Source organism: Myripristis murdjan, chromosome 4 (genome assembly GCF_902150065.1).
Source record: "Myripristis murdjan chromosome 4, fMyrMur1.1, whole genome shotgun sequence".
Lineage (NCBI taxonomy): Eukaryota > Metazoa > Chordata > Actinopteri > Holocentriformes > Holocentridae > Myripristis > Myripristis murdjan.
Genome location: NC_043983.1, coordinates 22,627,321 through 22,646,630, shown reverse-complemented (window position 1 = coordinate 22,646,630; position 19,310 = coordinate 22,627,321). Strand labels below are relative to the sequence as shown.

The window sequence follows — 19,310 nt, the reverse complement described above, 5'->3', positions numbered from 1 at the left end:
TTAGAGAAATCACATAAGGACAGAATGTTTAGTGATGTCCAAGTAATATATCTTTTTATTTAACTCTTCTTATCTCCCACTGAAAAGAGGATCCCCATCAGTCCCAGCTGGCAGGACAAAAAACTCCATTATGCCCCACTCCTCCTCCACACTCCATTCACTCTTTCTGTGCTTTTTCTCTCTGTTTTACCACAGGTGTCTGGGGCAGAGAGCATTCGAGGGCAGGGTGAGGTGCTGGGTCTCCAGGCCTCGCTCTTCCAGGCCCAGCTGGAGCTGCAGGCTGGTCAGAGGGCCCAGCGCCAGGCCGCCAGGACACAGGAGGACCTGAGCCGGGCCCTGCAGCGCCTGGAGAACGACCTGCAGGCGGCGCTGAAGCACAGGAGGGAGACAGAGAAACACAACCAGGTGAGAGACGGAGAAGTGAGATTGAGTGTGCCTTTCCAGATTTTTGGGTGAGATGCAGTAATTAAGTCTGTAGCATCGTACAGGGGGTTACATTATAACCACCTCATCAGCAGTATATACCCCCCATTACCTCTTGAAATGATCAAACTCTTTCTTTTTGGGAGACTGTATTTGGGAGTGACTGTTTTTAATTGATGGGTGGTTTATTGAGAGGATATCTGTGATTGTGTATACACATTTATATTCCCTCCATATTGTTTGATATGTACAGAAACAGAAATTGGGCAATTTATAGAAGCAATTTGTGAGAAAAAACACACAAGCAATGTTCTCAACTCAAAACAGCATTATTATTCTACATATTCAAATCCAAGTGCACCATAAGCTTGTTTATGGTGGCTGCTCACATGACACACAGCAAATTTTCCAGTTTAAAAAAGTGGCAGTTGTTTTGAATTGAGAAGTGTTGATTGGAGTATTGTTTTTCCACTCATAGAGCTGATGTGGGCCAAGTGTGAGTGTTCAAAACAGCCCTGAGTGTTAAATTAACTCAAGGGGGGTGGACTTGCATAAACAGTAGCATGGTGTTGATTTTTATGTGCTCCAACTTAAATCCACACTGATAATTGTGCTGTACAAGAGTGTGTTTTACTGAATCCATGTTGAAGTGAGGATAGTTTCATGCATAAGAACATCAGCTCTCTACATAACGTCATGTGTCGTCCTCAGGAGCTGCAGCTGGCCCTGGAGAAGGCTCGCTCTGTGCTGCAGGAGAGAGAAGAGCAGCTACGAGAGAGGGAGGGGGAGAGGCAGAGAGAGGAGGAGGAGACACAAAAGACCATCAGAGAGCTGAGGACTTCACTGCAGACCAAAGAGCAGCTGGTGGAGGTCTGTCACACACACACACACACACACACACACACACTGTGGAAACAGTTAAGCTTTTGCTTTTACTAGAAAAGCCAAAACCAAAGAAAAACCATTCAATCATTCAATTTAGTTAAATACAGGGATATATACTCTGATACACAGAGGACTGTCCATTGACTACATTCCTACCCTAACCACTTACCCTAATCTCAGCCTAATTGTAATCTTTACCCTAAACTCATGTCCTAACCTGAAACTACATGCACACATGCACACACACATGCACACACACACATACATAAACCCTGTTTTGCTCTCTACCAGGACTACTCTGAGTTGTTGGAGCAGCAGCAGGATCCAAAGGAGAAGAGAGACTCTCTGCTTCAGAAACTCCGTCAGCGCATCAAGGACAGAGACAGAGCACTGGAGGTAAACAGCACACACCAACACTGTAGTGTTTCTCATTACACTTACCATCACCTGAATATGATAACTCACTGAAAATTACACTTGGCTTTAGGAAATCTCTTAATCCAAATTTGGTTACCACACTCCTCCCCCTGAAGTGTATAAATGGTGCGTAAACAGTTAACCAGTGCTTTCTAACACACAGCAATGTAATGTAACCGTAATGATAACACTTATGAGGATAATTCTATTATTTGTGAACTGTGAAATCACAGTTTTTGGGAGTATATCTAAATTGTGAATTCTCTGTTTAAAACATGTCTATAAATGTTAATGATATCATTAAATTATATCCTTACCACTCTGTTATAGTGTGTTAGAAAGCATTTTTATCTGTTTCTACACTATTTTTAAATGCCTCATTGGGGAAAGTGTTGTCCTGAGTTGCATATTATACTGCTTTATGTTTTGTTATGCTGCAAGTGTTTTGTTGCTGTCTTGTAAGTGCCTTGTGATGCAACAACATCAACTGAACCAAGTCAAATATTTTTTGCATTTTACCTGATGAATATAAGAGAGAATAAAACTCTTAATCTTAACCCTTTAATCTGACAACACCAGATATTCTCTGATCAAACACATGGGGTATTCTAGTAAATGTTCTGTACTGCATTTGAGAGTTGTCCTGTGTAGTCATGATTAACATTTGTGTCGTCCACTTGGCAGCGAGCGGTGGATGAGAAGTTCCGCTGCGTGGAGGAGAAAGAGGAGGAGATGCGGCGGCTGCAGCTGCTGCTGAGGGAGAAGGAGAGAGACCTGGAGAGACAGAGATGTGTCCTGGCCAACAACGAAGAGACTATCACTGTAAGAGAGCCCACACACACATTCGCGCACACATGCTTTCACTTACTTACTAACAGTCTGTCCCTCACCTTACCTTCCCAACCTCTTAAACCTTCATGGCCATTAATGCTTTGTCTGTCTGTTCGCCTGTGTGTGTGTGTGTGTGTGTGTGTGTGTGTGTGTCAGAGCCTGGAGGTACTGGTGCGTGGTAAAGGTCTGGAGCTGGAGCAGGTGTGTGAAGCCTGGAGGAGTGTGCAGCGACAACAGCAGGACAGTGAGGAGCGGCAGAATCGCAGTCTGAGGGAGAGGGACACCCTCATCAGCCAGCTGCAGACCGCCCTGCACTCTCGTACGCAGGAGGCTGAGGTGAGGGGAGCGGAAACCAAGAAGAACTCATTTTATTAAGATTTTTTTTTTTTCATATTTAGCCACAGACAGACATAGATGACTAGCTATCATGTGTCAGTGGAAACATATGCATGGAGTTCTCAAAGTATTCAGACAAAAGCTGGGAATGAATCAGCCTTTTAACAGTGAAGGAGACTAGTTTTGCTCCAGGGATGGGCACAATTATAGACATAATGGTGGTAATCTTACCTCCCCTTCCCTCTCCTGTAGGATCTGCGTTGCTCGCTGCTTGCCCAGATTAAAACAGGTGCTAGCGACGTTTTGGAGGAACTGAGGGCTCGACTCCAGCTCAAAGACCGCCTTTTCCAGGAAGTGCTGTCTGACCGAACGCGGCAGGCCCAGGAGCACCAGGAGCAGGTTCAGGATCTGCTCAGCACCATCAGTGCCAGGGACCAGTACATACAGGTACTAGACATAAGTTGGACATAAGCTGAGACAAAGACTGTAGCTCAGATCCAAGTAATGGGATAGACAGTCTAATGGCTAAACTGCCAGGTCGCAAAAAATAATGCACCATCTGGTGAATGCTTTTATGCAAAGTGCCTTTTAGTACCATGAGTGGAATAGGTGCCACTGTTAGTATCATGCTCCAGTTATTTGGCAGAACTGCAATCACTAGTGCATTTCATTTACTTCTTAATCTTGTGAATGTGAATCATTTGTGGGTTAGCTTTAATCTTCCATCTTTGAGTCAAATCACCTTTTTGGGCCATTTGAGACCTGCTCTTCCTTCATCCTCTTACAGGAATCAGCAGGCCGGCTAAGCGAGGTGATGAACGAGCAGACGGTGCGGCTCCAGGAGCTTCGCAGACAGCTGACCTCTGGTTTCCAGGTGTCAGGGGTCGGATCAAAGTCTATTTCAGGACCAGACTCCAGTGTGGAGCTCCAGCCTTTGCAGGACGAGCTGTGTCTGTCACTGAGGAGGGAAAAGGAGGCCCAGGATGAGAACAGGAGTATGTCTGCCAGGGTAGACTCCCTCACCAGAACTCTTCATGTCAAGGAGGAGATCATCAGGGTCAGTATGAGAGAGTGAGAAGAGCTTTGTGTGTGTGTGTGTGTCAACGTGCACATTGTGATCTTCGGTGTGAACGCCTGTATGCCTGTGTGTGTATTGCAGGGCTTCCAGAGACAGATTGTGGATCCCTCAGAACTTCCTCTGCTTGAGAGACTGACCCAGGAGATCCAGGAGCTGAGGGAGAGCCTGGTGCAGCAGGATATCCCACCAGCCAGAGGCCCTGTCTTAGGCAGGGACAGGCCAAACAACAGGCAGCCTGAGTTTGGAGGTGGGCATCAGAGAAGCATGGGCCAGTATCTGTAGTGGCAACTCCCCACTACCAGGGAATGGTGATTGTGGTGGTCAAAGCGGAGTGGTGCATGGTGGTGGTCCTACTAATTTAACAGGAATTTAACCTGTGGGAGCTTCTGGGTGACAGTGCTGACACTGAACATTATTTATCATAACCAGGAATGGACCTTAAGGATTTTCGGTGCCAGTCTGATGTTTGGCTTCCATTTCAGAGGCCTTTCCAGTAGATCTTACTTAGTTCTGGCTGAAAAGACAGGGCTGACAAATACTTGGCAAGCAGGGTCTTTCATAAATGAGACATTTGGTGTGTGGTGGCGGTTTTACTACTTCTATTTGAAGAGTTTTATTCCAAAACAGTATGTGTCAATTTGAAGGAAAAAAAAAGTTAGTACCTGTAACTGATCATTTAGTGTTGCTGCACTGCAAATGATTCAAATGCAGCTTAAGTACAATCTTTTAATCTTTGCTAGAGTTGTGTCATCTTTTTCAAAAGATACCTGATTTTGGAACAGGACTCTTCAAAGCACTCTGGGTGAGAACTACTTTGGGAACAGCTGCATAAATGTTCTATATCTTTGTAAGGTTTTAGTGCAAGTGATGCTATTCTAATTTTGCACAATTTAATTGTTTATTGTTTAACGTATCCCAGAGAGTTTCTATTTTGTATTATAATCAATACAGCATTATTTGCTTTGTCAAATAGTGGCGTTTTTTGTATCATGTCTTAATGTTTAGGTATGCATACTAATCACAGTGTATTACTGTTGTGTGTACCCTTGCATGTTGGACAGCATGCCCATGGCCTTTTTGAATGGCACAAATTGTATGACAATTCAGTTCAACTCTTATTGTGTTTTAATTGTTAATATAAAACTATAGTTACGTTACTCATGACTTTTGAATATAATACCAATACTAAATGCACTGCTGTTATTTATGTAGAAAATGCTGAGATTGTTTTCAAATGTATGTTTGCTTCTGTGATTTTAGTGCAATTCAACAATTATGAATTAGCTATGATTGATTTTTAATAATGTAAAACTGAGCAGCACACTGGAGCACAGTAAGTATGACTCTTTGGGTTATTTTCTCATTTCTCTCAGTAAACAGTATGCCGTACTATATGGATCCACCTTTGCTCTGAGAGGTTCAGAGTCTCTGAGAGGTTCAGAGCAAAGATGCCTCATACGTCATAAGCACATTATTAATTGAAACTCCTTCAGATCCTCACATGTTACTGACCATATCAATAAATAAACCTACAGTACTCTTAAGCATTGGTTTATTCAAGAGGTGTTTTATGGCTTCTATGGTACAACTTTTCCCTCTTTTCTTGTATATTTATATATTGTCCCAAGTTTTATTTGTTCCCCTCTCGTAGTACAGTGACACATTTCTGCTTTGTAACTGTCTCCAATACATTAATCAGTGCTTCAGTTTGCTGACAAATGCACACTAAGCAAAATGAAGTACACACTAAATGAACAGTAACATCACAGTGTCCGCGTTCGGAGGAATAAGTCCACCCCCTTTTTCCCTCTGCATATTCATAAGTGTGTGTGTCTGTGCGTGTGTGTATGTGTGCGTGTATGTATGCCTACTTGGCAGAGAGATCAAAAATCAACAATTACACCTAATTAAGATACAGATAACAAATTGCTACACCCGTCCGCATTAGTCCTGCCCTGTTTTGTACAGTCGGTACAGTCCGATTGGTCCTGTGATGTCAGCCAGTGTCAAGCTGTTTGAGATAAGTGACCATATCCATTTAAATAATAATGATTTGACCAGTATCTGTGATATAAAGCATGACACGACTCAACAGATAAAATATGAATTTGTGAAATATTTAAACAAGCTGACATTGATTGTAATAATAGTGTGAGTAGGTAATCTGCTGTCCCTTAGTTTTTCATTCGTTTTTCCGAAAGCATATTCAGTGAAAGCCAGAGCCGGTTAGATGTAAATTTCACAGGCAAACACATGTTGAGAAGATTGCCCCTAATCCTCATCTATTAGGACATCATAAGCCTTTAGATCCATCCCCCCTACTGGTCCATGCTGTCTGTAAAGCCTTTATCAGTGGCTTAATTTATTGGATTAAATCGTAGTCCAGTTCATCTATTTGGACACATTCCATAAAAATGCCTTTTACTGCAGCTTCAGTAATGTATTATACAGGGATCCCCACTTTTGGCTAATGTGCGTATTCTTTGCTCAAGTCTTGCTTAAGCACCAACTGTACAGCTGATACCACAATCCATGTGCTATAGACTCATTATTACACTCTGCATCAGTGACCAATCCCACTGAATAATAATTGTCCCTTACTCTGAAAAGCTACCACATCTGTGAAAAAAACAAGTTTCTGTTTTATATGTACATGCAGTCACATCCATATATGGCCCAGCACCACTTAAGGAATGCAGTGGTTACACAGAGGTTATATTATTCCCCTCAAAGAGTACAAATTGCTAACATCATCATCGAGGTCAGGAATCTTGGCAAGTCGGCTCAACTATTTGTGCAAGGGAGGAGTAGTGGTGAGATTATTTATTTCAGAGCCAAACACACTTTCTCTCTTTTGGAGACATAAGCCTGTGTTGATTGTATGACATCAAGCATATTTTTGCATATAGGTAGTACTAGAATGATTGTTGAATTGCACAAGGTCATAAAGTAAACCTCCTATAATTTATTGTACTAATTAAACTGAAATTTTAAAGCCCATGCTCTTTCCAAAGCAGTTAATGGCTGATGTTTGTCTGCATGTATTTACTTGTTATTCCATGATTCCATACATGTTTCAATTTTGCTGTTTTTTTCTGCAGAACTGAGCTCAGAGGATAGAGAGGAAGATGATGATGCCAACAGTGATTATGCTGACAGTGTTGATGAGGAGGAGTCCAAGCTGACTGCCCAGTCACTGGCAAACATCAAGGTATGAACGCAGCCAACCTGGAAATCATAAACTCATAAAACTCATAAACGTTTGAGTACTGATCTTTAGCATCCTGGTCATGTTTGTAGCCAGTTAATGGCATGCAAATAGTATTTTGAGTGCAGCTCAAACATGAAAATACTCTGCCTGGATTTACTGGACATTTATAATGTATAAACCTTGCACTAATAAAGATAATGGTCTTGACATGAATCACATGGATCCTGTAATAAATTCAGTAACCTTGCATTTGCTTGACTGTGCTTATGGCTAATGATCCAGAGGCTAGCAATAGGCGTGTGTATTCAGGTCTTCCTTTCATCCTGTCCCAGGATATCACATTTGAGGGCCAGGGGCTTTTGGAGGTCAAACAGCTGGTGGAGCAGAAGAGAGCAGTGGAGAGAGAGCTTGGGGAGCTCAAGGCTCAGCTGGAGAAGGCCGGTTTCTCCTCCCTTTCACAAATGAGGTGAGAAGTTTTTGTCAACCTTTAATCACTTTACTTGCACTTAACAACAAACTTTACTCATGTCTTATTTAAACTCAAGTCCATATGCTTTCTATAAACCATTATTATCAGTTGAGGTAGTGCGCAGTGTTTTCCAGGATTTGCAGAACTTTTGCTGCAATGCAAAAATGACATGCACTCAGAATTTACAGAATATGTTGAATTAAAAAATGCTAATATAATACAGTGCTTAGATATCTGAAGCTATATGATACAAATATGGCTTGATTTGTCTCATAGGAGAGCCTTGTTCAACCTGCGTGAGGAAAACGAAGACCTGAAGCTTCAGCTGAGTGGAGGGGCGCTGCCTGACACCAGCGAACACAGTGATGAGCAAAAATTGCAAGAGGGCGAAGACGAGGATGAGGAGGAGGAGGAGCTGGATGTGACCATAGAGGTGGATGAGGAGGAAGAGGAGGAGGAGGAAGAGGAAGGGTTTGAGCAGTGGGACGCCTGGGATAGTGAGATGTGTCTTTCTCAGGGCAAACACTGTGTGGACAAGCCCCCGACCAGGAGGGCCACAAAGCCCTCACCACTGGACCTGGGAGCTCTGCTGTCCCACTCCTCACAGGTAGGTGGAGCCACACTGTAGAGCAATATGGTTTCTTAACCTCACCTGCAGTGATCTCAGTGCCCATTGTGAAATTTCCAAATTCTTCTGAAATGCCATCCTAAAAAGTATTTTGAAGTAAGATTATCTCCAATCCCACAATGCCACAAGCCCAAAAAGGAAGTGATTTGCCAGTTTAACAGAGGAAATGTAAAGTAAAATACTTCAGATACTTTAAAAGAGAAAGATTATTTTGACTTATGTTTCTGTTTTTCCCCTATCTTTGTACAGGAAGGCATTTTTCCTCATTCAGCCCTTTATCTCTTTTCCTGTTTTGTTATCCAGGAAGACGACCTGGAGAGCGACCTGTCAACCACCCAGCAGCAGAGCACTGTGGCCTCGGCGATGTGTGAGAAGGCGGTGCGTCTCCAGCAGGAGAGCAAAGAGCTACAGGAGAGACTGATGGTGTCAGAGGCCACCGTCCAGGCCCAAGCCGAGCAGCTTAAAGACTACAGGGAGCTCCTCAGTGAGTGGACTGAAAGTGCATTTCTAACTTTAAAGGTGGTGCTTGTAGGAATTCTAAACATCAATATCAGATGTCAGATTAGATGTGATATCTTAGTGCAGCTTTATAAACAATTAATGAGATAATTGATAGTCACTATCTCATACCGATGGTGTTATCACTAGTGTTTACCTCAAAATTGAGACTACATAAACCCCGTTGCTTCTGCTTTCTGGCATCACTCCATATGCATTGTTTTCTCTTTCCCTAAACATGTTGTAAATATTTTTTTTTCCATTGGCCTTTCACTCACTCCACCATCTACCTTTGTCAGAAATTCTGAAAGTTTAATCTCCATTGCACTGGAAGTACAGGACCTTTTGCCCATTTTGTCCCATAAAGCAATGTCCCTTTGTGCTGTACATCACTTCAACAGATTGCCAGTGAAATCCAGCCTTGTGGTTCTCAATGTAAAATGAAGTGTATGTTACAGGTTGTACATAGAATTAATGTGGAATTGATTTTATTGATGTTGATGATTTTACTGTTATACATACCACTAACCATGAGTACACTATTGTGATTTAATGCTTTGGAATAAAATTTAAAAGGCACTTATAATCTGGCACCTTCAGGCTTGATCAAACAAATGTGTAAAAGTACTGTGCAGATGGATTCCAGATCAGTTTGGTATAAACACATATGAGTTGGACTCATTCTTCTTCTGTCTCTCTGCAGCGGAGACATCAGTGCAGCAGGACAGTAAGCAGATCCAGGTGGATCTCCAGGATCTGGGCTATGAGACCTGTGGCCGCAGTGAGAACGAGGCAGAGAGAGAAGACACTAGCAGCCCAGGTTTGATTCCACGTCACAGCTTCTGTTTAATGTCATTTTGTACAGTGGCCCTGAGGTGTTTGTGTTGTGTGTCTCTTTGTAAGTATTCAGTTTAAAGAAAAGAAAGAGAGAATTCAGTTTTAAGAAAAGACAGCAGCAAAACACAGCATTTCACATTTTTTGAAACTAATCAATTTCTTAGCCTTTACATAGGTGTAGTAATGTTACAGAAACACCAGAGGGCAGCAAAGAAAACCTTTTACCTAAACCAACAGCTGCATACCAGACTGCACCTTACTTAAGTTGTTATTAAATTAGTTATCATTTAATGAATGCAGCTTGATAGCTCAACCATTTATTTAATTTTCACTCTGTTCAGAATTTATTGATTGATGATGCTCGGAGACATCACTTTAAGACAGTTGTTAAATATTTGATGTGTGTGTCTTCTCTGACAGAGTTTGATGACTTGGAGATGTGCACTTCTCTGGAGTGTGGATCCCAGTGGTGGCCTGCCAACTCCAGCAGCACTTACAACAAGACCAACTCCCAGACCAGTGGTTACGGAGACGAGGTGTCGTCCCTGCAGCGCCTCGTCGAAGACCTGCGCTCACAACTCTCACGCTCCCAGGGAGTGATCCGTGGGCTCCAGAGCCGCCTGCGCTCCCTCTCTATCTCCAGTGACTATGGACCCTCCACACCGCGCAAGGTGAACTGGTCCTTCCAGGCTTCGCCCTCCCAGAGTGGGGCAGAAGATGACGAGGGCTGGCAGTCCTCTGATGGAGGTCCAATGCCCTCACCGCGTCATCCTCACCCAGATAAAGGCCTCCAAGAGTTGGTGTCACGCGTTGGAGCCCTTGAGGAACAACTGAGGAAAGGTGGCAAGAAGTCAGTCGGCGAGGACACCAAGTCTGCTACCTGGCCTGGGTGAGTAAGGGCAGCAAGGATTTAATTAGAAGCTGAGTATGTTTACAGTATCTCATTAACACACTGAGGAGATGAATACATTCAATTGAATGTGTTTTGTAAAAAGACAGCATGTATCCTATGGCAGTATACTCACTGAAAACCAGCCTCCACAACAATAAAGCTTTAAACATGGCAATCTAAGACAGACTTTCTTGTACAAGACAAGAAGAGATTGTGCTGCAAATAAACATTGAATTATTCTAGTTTTAATTATTTTGTGTCTCCCTCTTCTTTTCATTCATGCGTAATGCTCTCCATACCATAATGGATGTCAAGGCTTCTGTAGTTCCTTTTCTCACCATTGACATGATTTGCACATTTTAAAATCCATTTATTCCTGCAAGGAAATATCATATACTCGGTCTCCTTCTATTTTTGTGTGTTAATCAAATTTAAACATGGTATGCTTATGGATGTTTTAATGTAAACATGGCTGCCAATCAGAAGAGATTAACCACAGACCAGAGTGATGGGCACATGTTGTGTGCTTTGCCATGTGGGACCTGCTGTAGTCACGTTGACATTTTTTGCTGTCAATTATTAATTAGATTTAGCACTGTAATTCCGATAGTGATTCTGCAGCAAATGAATGCACCTCTGTTGAAATATTCAGATGATTTCACAATAATGTAATTGTAAACCAAATTGTCATACTAGCCCTAGTCATCTCAATGCAGCAGTGTGAATAATGATATTAATTATTTTATTGTAGGTTAATATTTTGTTGGCATTATGCAGCAATTTATTCACTATCCAGGTTTCTGTATATAACCTTACATTTCTCTCTCTCTCTCTCTCTCTCTCTCTCTCTCTCTCTCTCTCTCTCTCTCTTTCTCTTTCTCGCTGTCTCTTATTCCCTCGTGCTTTTTTCTCTTTCCTCTAGTAAATTTGATATGCTGATCCAAGCTCAGGCCAGGGAGCTGTCCCACCTACGTCAGCGGCTGCGGGAGGGCCGTGGTGTGTGCAACATCCTGACCCAGCACCTGGGAGACACCACCAAGGCCTTTGAGGAGCTGCTGAGAGCAAATGACATTGACTACTACATGGGCCAGAGCTTCAGGGACCAGCTGGCACAGAGCAGCGCTCTGGCACAGCGAGTCAGCGCCAAGATCAGTGGACGTGAGTTGAGCAGCTTTATGGATTCAGTATTACATTGTACATATGGCAAAAAAACAGTTCACAGAGGCAGATCCTCAGACACAGACATACACATGTATGATATAAAATACATATACACTCTGGTACAAAATGGTGTTTAGGCACACTTGTAAGGGTTAAGTTACAGTGGTATCTGTGGATGTGAGCGAAACTGTCTTGATAGAAAGTGCTCTTTGTTCCTTTTCCAACAGGAGATCATTCAGAAGATCCAGATGATAAGACAGAGCTGCTTGCCATCCGGTCAGTCCTAATTTACTGCCAGTGTTTATGTGTGTGTGTGTGTGTGTGTGTGTGTGTGTGTGTGTGTGTGTGTGTGTGTGTGTGTGTGTGTGTGTATCTGTGTGCAAGTGTGCATTTCAGTCTGTATGCAACAACAGTATTTCTTGCACCGTCTCCAGCAACTGCATAACAGTAGATGTTAGTCAATGGAAAGTATTGATCTGTGATACACTCGCTTCTGTTTGCTCTCCAGGGCAGAATGATCACATGCTGCTGCAGATAATTAATGACAGGACTAATTGGCTAATTAATGACAGAGGAGCGGGGTTGGAGAGCAGACTTCCGACAACCAGAGGCAGAAATGTAACAGTGATGACAACAGTGATTAAACTTACATCTGGCAGACATGGTTTATGTTTGCAAAATTAAGAGCATGCTTGCTCATTTGGCAAGATCTGATCCTTGGGTTTATGGATGGAAGTGTCTTACTCTGATTATATGCTTTCATCCAAATGTATTTCTGTGCCAGAGTGAAAAAAAAAAAAAGATTTTGTGCTTCTTACTTTTTCTTGCAGCCATATTTAGTTTCTTTCATTCGTCTCCTGCCTGGCACATGTCACCTTATGTTCCACGAAGCTAATTGCAGCTGGCTGGGATTGTTGCTTGGGCCCTTCAGCATTGGTGACAGAGCTAACTTGTTAAGTCAGGGATGTGTTACTGATGATGCTGCTGTGATGCCACCACATTACAACACCCCAAGGCCCTATGGCATCATACACTGCAGAGTAGAGCCATGATTGGACAACTCCCCCCCCCAACACATACCCATTCAACCAGCCGCCCTTCACCCTGTTATTCTTGCCATGGGAGTCATGACTAGGAGGGCACCACTGATGCCCCGGCAAGGACACAGACTAGCCAGTGGATTGGTCAGCTAATTAGGCAGAGAGTGAAATGCAAAGGCCTTCAGCAGAGAGCAATATAAAAACAAAGGGAGAGAGCAAGTGAGGTGGAGACACACAGAAGGTTACATAAGAGAGAAAAGAGAGGGAAATGGTGGAGACAGATGACAGCATGTGAGTGAGGGACAGAGTTATATGTTGGCAAGTATGTGATCAACACGTCATAATGCTGTAATCAGCTTGGGTCATGTACTGGTCTAACATAACTATCACGTCACCCTCGCTTGTGTTCAGATAGCACAGACTCTGACTAACCTCTGACTAATCAGACAGCTCTTGGCTAGGGCTATTGTGTGTGTGTGTGTGCGTGTGTGTGCGTGCGTGTGTGTGTGCGCACGTGTGTGTGAGGAGAGGGAGGGAGAGAGTGAAGAGTTCAATTGTACATGTATGAACAAGGGAGTGAAAGAGACAGAGGATAATGCAACGTTTCATAAAATCGTAATATAATTTAACACTATGTATTATTAAACATACAATTACATCCAGTTTTGATTGGGTGACTGTCATTTGAAGCTGTTGTAAAATACCTCATAACAACATACAGGAGCTGAAATTTTAAACTAGTTTATTTAAATATTAATGCAGTAAATGATAATCACCACTCACATGTTTTATAATTTGACACTTTTATGGTTTTTATTCAGAAACTGTACAGAAAAATAACATCTTGTCACTATTATAATTTCTAAATAAAAATATCATGGTTGAATATTTCCACTCTTTTATTACTGTGCTGGATCATCGCTAACTGTTTGTGCTTATTCTTAAGTCGCTGCACAGCACAGCCTCTGATGGGTTATTGCTTAAATCTTATGTAATACTATATAATGTGTATATTTTATGAACATTACCAGTACAGTCCAGCTTAAGTCCTTTCCAGGCTAATGCGAAAAGCGCAGCATGAGGGCGTCCCTCGTGGATGAGTGACGGATGTTCTGGACGTTTAATGACACTTGTAACGCTGCTCCTAATTCTGTTTCGTAACACAGTGCCATTACAGCAGAAAACTGTGCAAAAAACCTGAATTCAGGTGTCACTGTATCATCAGAAAATTCAATCGGTGGATTATGAGGATGAAAACAGCTCTGAGCCTGTAATGCCATAAAATCACCTTTGCTAACTGTCGCTGTGTCCTCATCAATTTTCATGAAATTAAGCATTCATTTATGTTCAGAGATGTATACAGGACGGTCCAGCATCAATGGATAATATATGTGAGTGTTGCTCTAAGATGGGTTTTCATCGGATTTAACAGATAGGCTGCTCTGTGCCGTCGCATTTGATGTTTAACTGTGTTGTGCACTGATTGTGGATGCTGTAGCGGCGGAGAAATGGTGAGAGCTGGGTTAAACCCCAGCAAACCCACAAAGCACTGTGGGTAATTAGAGCTGCCCCTCAGAGAGATAGGGAGATAGAGCCCTGCAGTCATATAACAAAATGTAGGAGCAGCACAGATGGTGAACCAGATGTGGAGGAGACTTATCATGTGTGTGTTCCACGACAGCCACCCTATTTAGGCCCTCCTAGTAATTGCGAGCTGAAAGGAGAATGTGCATTAATTTAATTCACACTAAGTCTCTGTGTCCTTTGTGGATATGCAAATGCAATGTCTGTAAATGTGTCAGTGGCAATTGCTCATGCTTTCTTGTACATAATGTGGATAAACATGTAGATTTATATAGGAGTGTGTATGCATTGATGGTGTAATGTGGCTGGGGCTTTTGCTGGCTGCATTAGGTTGGGGGCATGTTGACATGGCCTCTAATCAGGTTAAGTTATTAAGACCTCGCATGGAGAGGGAAATAGGTCAGGAGCAGCTAAAGCTGAGAGAGAAAGAGAGGGAGAGTGAGAGAGAGAGAGAAAATGAGGGAGTGAGGGAGAGAGAGAGAGTGTGTGTGAGTGGCAGAGCAAACATGAGGGGAAGGATGAGCGAGCGAGAGGGAGGTTGTGAGATAGAGCGAGCATCACTTCGCTTCACTACATCAAGAGCAGCACATGGTGTAACATCCATTAGTCTTTGGCTGTGGGAACACATTACAAAGGAATTATCCGCCATGAGCCTGGATCTTTTTATCTGACAACTGTTCATCTGCTGCGGACAACGTAGTGTGATCCAGGACAACCGATTTGCACTTGCCTCTCTGAAGTTCAACTTTGGCATCAGCTCTTGGCCTCACGTTGAGTTCAAGTCGGATTTAACATTTTCTTCTTGTAAGAGTAGTCTTCCAGTGTTGGATAGATGTCCAAATTTCAACTCAGTAACTCCAGTCATTCACGAAAGGGACTTTTGTGATTTCATTCTTGTATCGAACGGGGGCAAGTGTTTTGGATTCATGGGTCATCAGTGTGTGCAATCTGGAAACACACATACACCCACAGCCAGAAGATAGAGGAAGTGCTGCTTTTGTGTATGGCCATTCACTGTCTCTTTCTCTGACGGTCACTGCAGCGTGAACACAAGAACCCTCGGGCCCGGACGTATGTTTATACACTCATCCCTCCTTTTCCTCTCCTGCCTGTCTTGTTTGTCTCTCATCGCTAGATCTTCTGCTGTAGGCTGCTGTGTGTTTACTGGTGGTCAGCGAGACAAGCTCATGTAGGGGTCAGTATAACATATTCAAGCCTGGGACAATGCAGAAGAGTGGAACAAGCAGGCATTTGGGGCCAGAAAACAAGAAAAAACGATAGTAGCAGAAAGAGAGCAAGAGGAAAGAGACAGTAAGTTCCAGAGGCAGAGGGAGAGAAAAAGGGTGAGGGAGAGTGAGTTTTCCTCAGGCATTTGAATATGAGATTGAGTTATATTGTGGTGCACCATCCTGCCCAGCTGGACTGCTAATTGCTAGTTTTGTTGTTTAATGTGATTCATTTAAATTCAGTTCATGTAGCTGCATAAAGCTCAGGTTGACACTGACCTCATAACAGAGCGGTGGGGTAAAATTGTAGTGTGTTTATTTAGGCTGTACTAAGTGAGACTTCTATTGATTTATCCTAGAAACTCCACCTATTCCTGGCTTGAGCCCACTTTGAAGTGCCTCTGTGCCTGAAGTCACGCCCTCCGACTGGCCTAGTGTGGGTGGATCTAAAGCATTTTGACGACACCCTGTTGCTGCGGGTCGTAAACAAACCACGCACGTTTTTAGGCTTCCAGCTTTGGTCCAAGAGTGCACTCACCCTCTTGAAGAAATTATTTATGTGTCCACAGTGTTTGGATAACCTTAGCCTCTGAATTGTCTCTTTGGAGGAGGACTGTTTGGGTTGATTGCCATGAATCTGTGTGTAAGGTAGCTACGAACTAAGTAGGGGAGGCATCAGAATCGATCTCCCCGGGAAGCCCGTCTCTGGAATCTAATCTGAGGATTTGCTCTGCTTTTCACCCGATTGCCCGCACGGTCAGTCATCCCTCTATCCCTCCCTCCATCCCTTCATCCCTTGCTCACGCTCTTCCTCTCCACTGTACCTGCTGTCACTCACTGTTCGGGATCAGGACCTTGGCTGCAAAGCTAATGAGCAGCCGTCGGTTGCCTCAGAGACGCAGGTGGGAGTAGCTGCCACTGAGACGGGTTTTCAACAACAACGACAGCAGGCCGGTCCTCCTGGTGTCGCCTTGGAGGCTGAGAAAGATCAGGAGGACAGGAGAGAGGGCAGGCATGGCCAATCTGTAGCCCGGGCCGAGGGACACTGGGTGGTGTGGGCAGGCGAGGTGAGCAGGGGGGGCTGCGGCGACCGATGGCTCCTCTGTGGAAGGCCATGCTGTCAAAAAGCAGCCCGCTGTACCGGGACTCTCTGTTCTCCTTCTCTCTGTGGGAGTGGAAAGCGCAAGAGAGAGAGCTGGCCCTGCTGAAGAAACACACCGACAGGGAAAGAAGAGCACTGCTCACACAACTGGACAAGTAAGACAGGCAGAGAATTTGATAACTAATTTAAGCATTTATAAATGGTGTCTGAACAGCGAGCAAATGCTTTCTTCCATACAAAACCATAGAGGCAAACACATCAAAGGATATTAACATTTCTAAACACATTTTAAACAGTGAATTCACAGTTTTCAAGAACATGGCCCTCTAAAAATTGTGAATTTACTGCTTTTGAATATTAAAGCCAGACTTATAGGGACTTACCATCATGTTATACTGTGTTAAAAATTATTTGTACTGGTAAAATAGTGTAGCCAAAAATTCTTTGACAGCAAGGTGACACATACAAACATTAGTAATTATAATCTATAGCCTACATAAACAGAGACCAAATATATTTATCAACAAATGTGCATACCCTGATATCTAGTAGAGCAAACTACAGTTTTTACAGTGTTGGAAGAGAATGGAAACATGAATTGGCCATAATGTTGTAAGTGTGCATCTATGTCAATATGGACATATGTGTGTGACCATGTGGTGTTTAATGCATACGTCCGCAGATTGCGTGTGCGGGGGTGGGTTTCCGTGTGTGCGAGTGTGCTGCTGCAGTAGTGTGTACTGTATGTGCCCATGCGTGTGTGTGTTTGTACAGCAGCATGACATCAATTTAGATTGACCTTCACCCCAGCATCTGTGTGCCAGCACATCAGTGTTAATTAAATCAAACGTAGGGGACAGATTGCGTATGCAACTTTTGACGTTCGTTTGTGTGTGTCACGTGTCTGCCCCCTCCCTTTCTGTCAGACTTTATACTGCATATGCACCTGTCCGTTTTTCTGAATCTGTGTGTATGTGTATGAAAAAGAGAGAGAGTACATCTTCATTTGTCACGTTCCTTTAATCAGGGTTCATACAGTCATGAAAAACAGCAAATTTGTAACTATAATGTCCAGACCCTGGAAAAGTTCCAATAATAATTTATGATGAGGGGATGAATAATTGTAGTTGCACTTTAGGATGTCTGTTGTGTGTGTGTGTGTGTTTATGCATCATTTTGTCTCAGTTGGAAGAAGAAAGTTGAAAAATAGTTTCATTACTTCTTCGAATAAGTATTATGAATGTTTTCTTGTTTCAGGTTAGAGTGGAATTGGAAAAGATGTAGATGTATGTGTCTTTTGTTCTAGAGTTTCATATACATAATTTGACAATAAAAACAGCTTTTCACAACATACAGTATAAATTATGTATATCTAGTATAACTTTTCAGTGGCAACTCTGAAAAAAAGTGTATTTTGGTGATGTAAAATAAAACCAAAATGTATGGAGAAGTCATTTAAATGGCTGCAAAAACACAGTTGAAAAAGCATATCAACTGTGATAAATTGATTATCTGTGTATTGATTCTGGTGAAAGTGTGTTTGTGTGCATGTGTGAGGCTGAAGTTGTGCAGTCGTGTGTCTCTGTGAGGCAGTAAGAAGCTTCCCCAAAGCAATGGGATAAGATGAACAAGTCTTTCTCAGTGTGACTGTATGGTACAGATAAGTAGCTGTGGTAACTAAGGGCTTACACACCTGGCACACCTACCTGTTAACCGTTTGTCATACGGCTGCACGCAGCAGGACTCTACAGCTGCTCCGTGCACAGGAAATCCCTTCACAAAATGACTTACAAGGATGACATATGGGTGATATAGATATTGACAAAAGCGGGAGCAGCATAGTTTAGCATTTATACTATAACATGTCTTAGGTGTCTAGTTCTTCTTATCTATCTATGTAGCAGAGCTTTTCTCTTTGCCTGGGACATATGCATGTCACAAATAGACATGTCTGTCACACATAGCAGATTTTTCTATTCAATACTTTTGACCATGATTTCATGGGTTATTGAGAAGGCAATAATACTGTCTTAGACAATAAATGTTGACCAGGTTGAGCAGATACTAAATAAAGATAGTGAGCTATTACCAGTATTGAGTATTAGTAGGACAAATATGAGTTTACTTCATTAGGAAGTGTATGGATCATCTCATTAACACAGCCAGGGTTAAGTGATTCACTTCTCACTGGGGGTGCCAATGCCAGAAAAAAATCTATTGTAGGAATGTTATGATTCTGATAGTGAACAGCTGTTTAAATATCCCAATTTATTTGGCAAACACATCGGAACAGACCACACACTCTTCAAATAAGTAATCAGGTGTCATTCCATCTCTTCAAGTATATCCTTGGCTGTTTTTTTGAATTCAAATAAAGGTGGAATTCATGAAATGCATGAAAAAATGAGTGAATGAAGAACATTTACACGACAGGCATATTTTTACATATATTTATTTGTACACGTGTGTCTGTTTGTGCACAGGCTAAGTAAGGAGCTGCAGCAGAAAGACAAGGTCATCGAGTCGCTCCGTGCCAAACTGAACCAGCACCAGTCTCATCACCATCATCAGCACCATCGCTCTTGCACGCCCTGTAGCAGCCATGCCCTCTCCGAAACCACCGACCAGTCGGATCGCATCTCCTATGTGTCGGACGAGCAGGGCTCCACCAATGAGGACCTGGAGCTCTGCT

The 19,310-nt window shown here is 42.8% G+C and overlaps 1 protein-coding gene across 4 annotated transcripts in view; it reads left to right on the top strand.

Annotated features, from left to right (window-relative positions):
* Window positions 1-19,310, top strand: part of pde4dip (phosphodiesterase 4D interacting protein) — an 83,723-nt gene that overhangs the window by 51,409 nt on the left and 13,004 nt on the right. For all 4 annotated transcript variants that reach the window (XM_030048898.1, XM_030048899.1, XM_030048897.1 and 1 more), the window contains 17 exons: window positions 196-405; window positions 1,135-1,293; window positions 1,600-1,704; window positions 2,410-2,547; window positions 2,713-2,892; window positions 3,145-3,339; window positions 3,680-3,949; window positions 4,052-4,217; window positions 7,072-7,181; window positions 7,514-7,647; window positions 7,927-8,257; window positions 8,582-8,762; window positions 9,480-9,596; window positions 10,034-10,502; window positions 11,428-11,663; window positions 11,894-11,942; window positions 19,102-19,310. The exon at window positions 19,102-19,310 is cut by the window's right edge and continues 66 nt beyond it. In XM_030048898.1, the coding sequence (XP_029904758.1) occupies window positions 196-405; window positions 1,135-1,293; window positions 1,600-1,704; window positions 2,410-2,547; window positions 2,713-2,892; window positions 3,145-3,339; window positions 3,680-3,949; window positions 4,052-4,217; window positions 7,072-7,181; window positions 7,514-7,647; window positions 7,927-8,257; window positions 8,582-8,762; window positions 9,480-9,596; window positions 10,034-10,502; window positions 11,428-11,663; window positions 11,894-11,942; window positions 19,102-19,310 (3,259 nt within the window). The remainder of the gene's footprint in view (window positions 1-195; window positions 406-1,134; window positions 1,294-1,599; window positions 1,705-2,409; window positions 2,548-2,712; window positions 2,893-3,144; window positions 3,340-3,679; window positions 3,950-4,051; window positions 4,218-7,071; window positions 7,182-7,513; window positions 7,648-7,926; window positions 8,258-8,581; window positions 8,763-9,479; window positions 9,597-10,033; window positions 10,503-11,427; window positions 11,664-11,893; window positions 11,943-19,101) is intronic.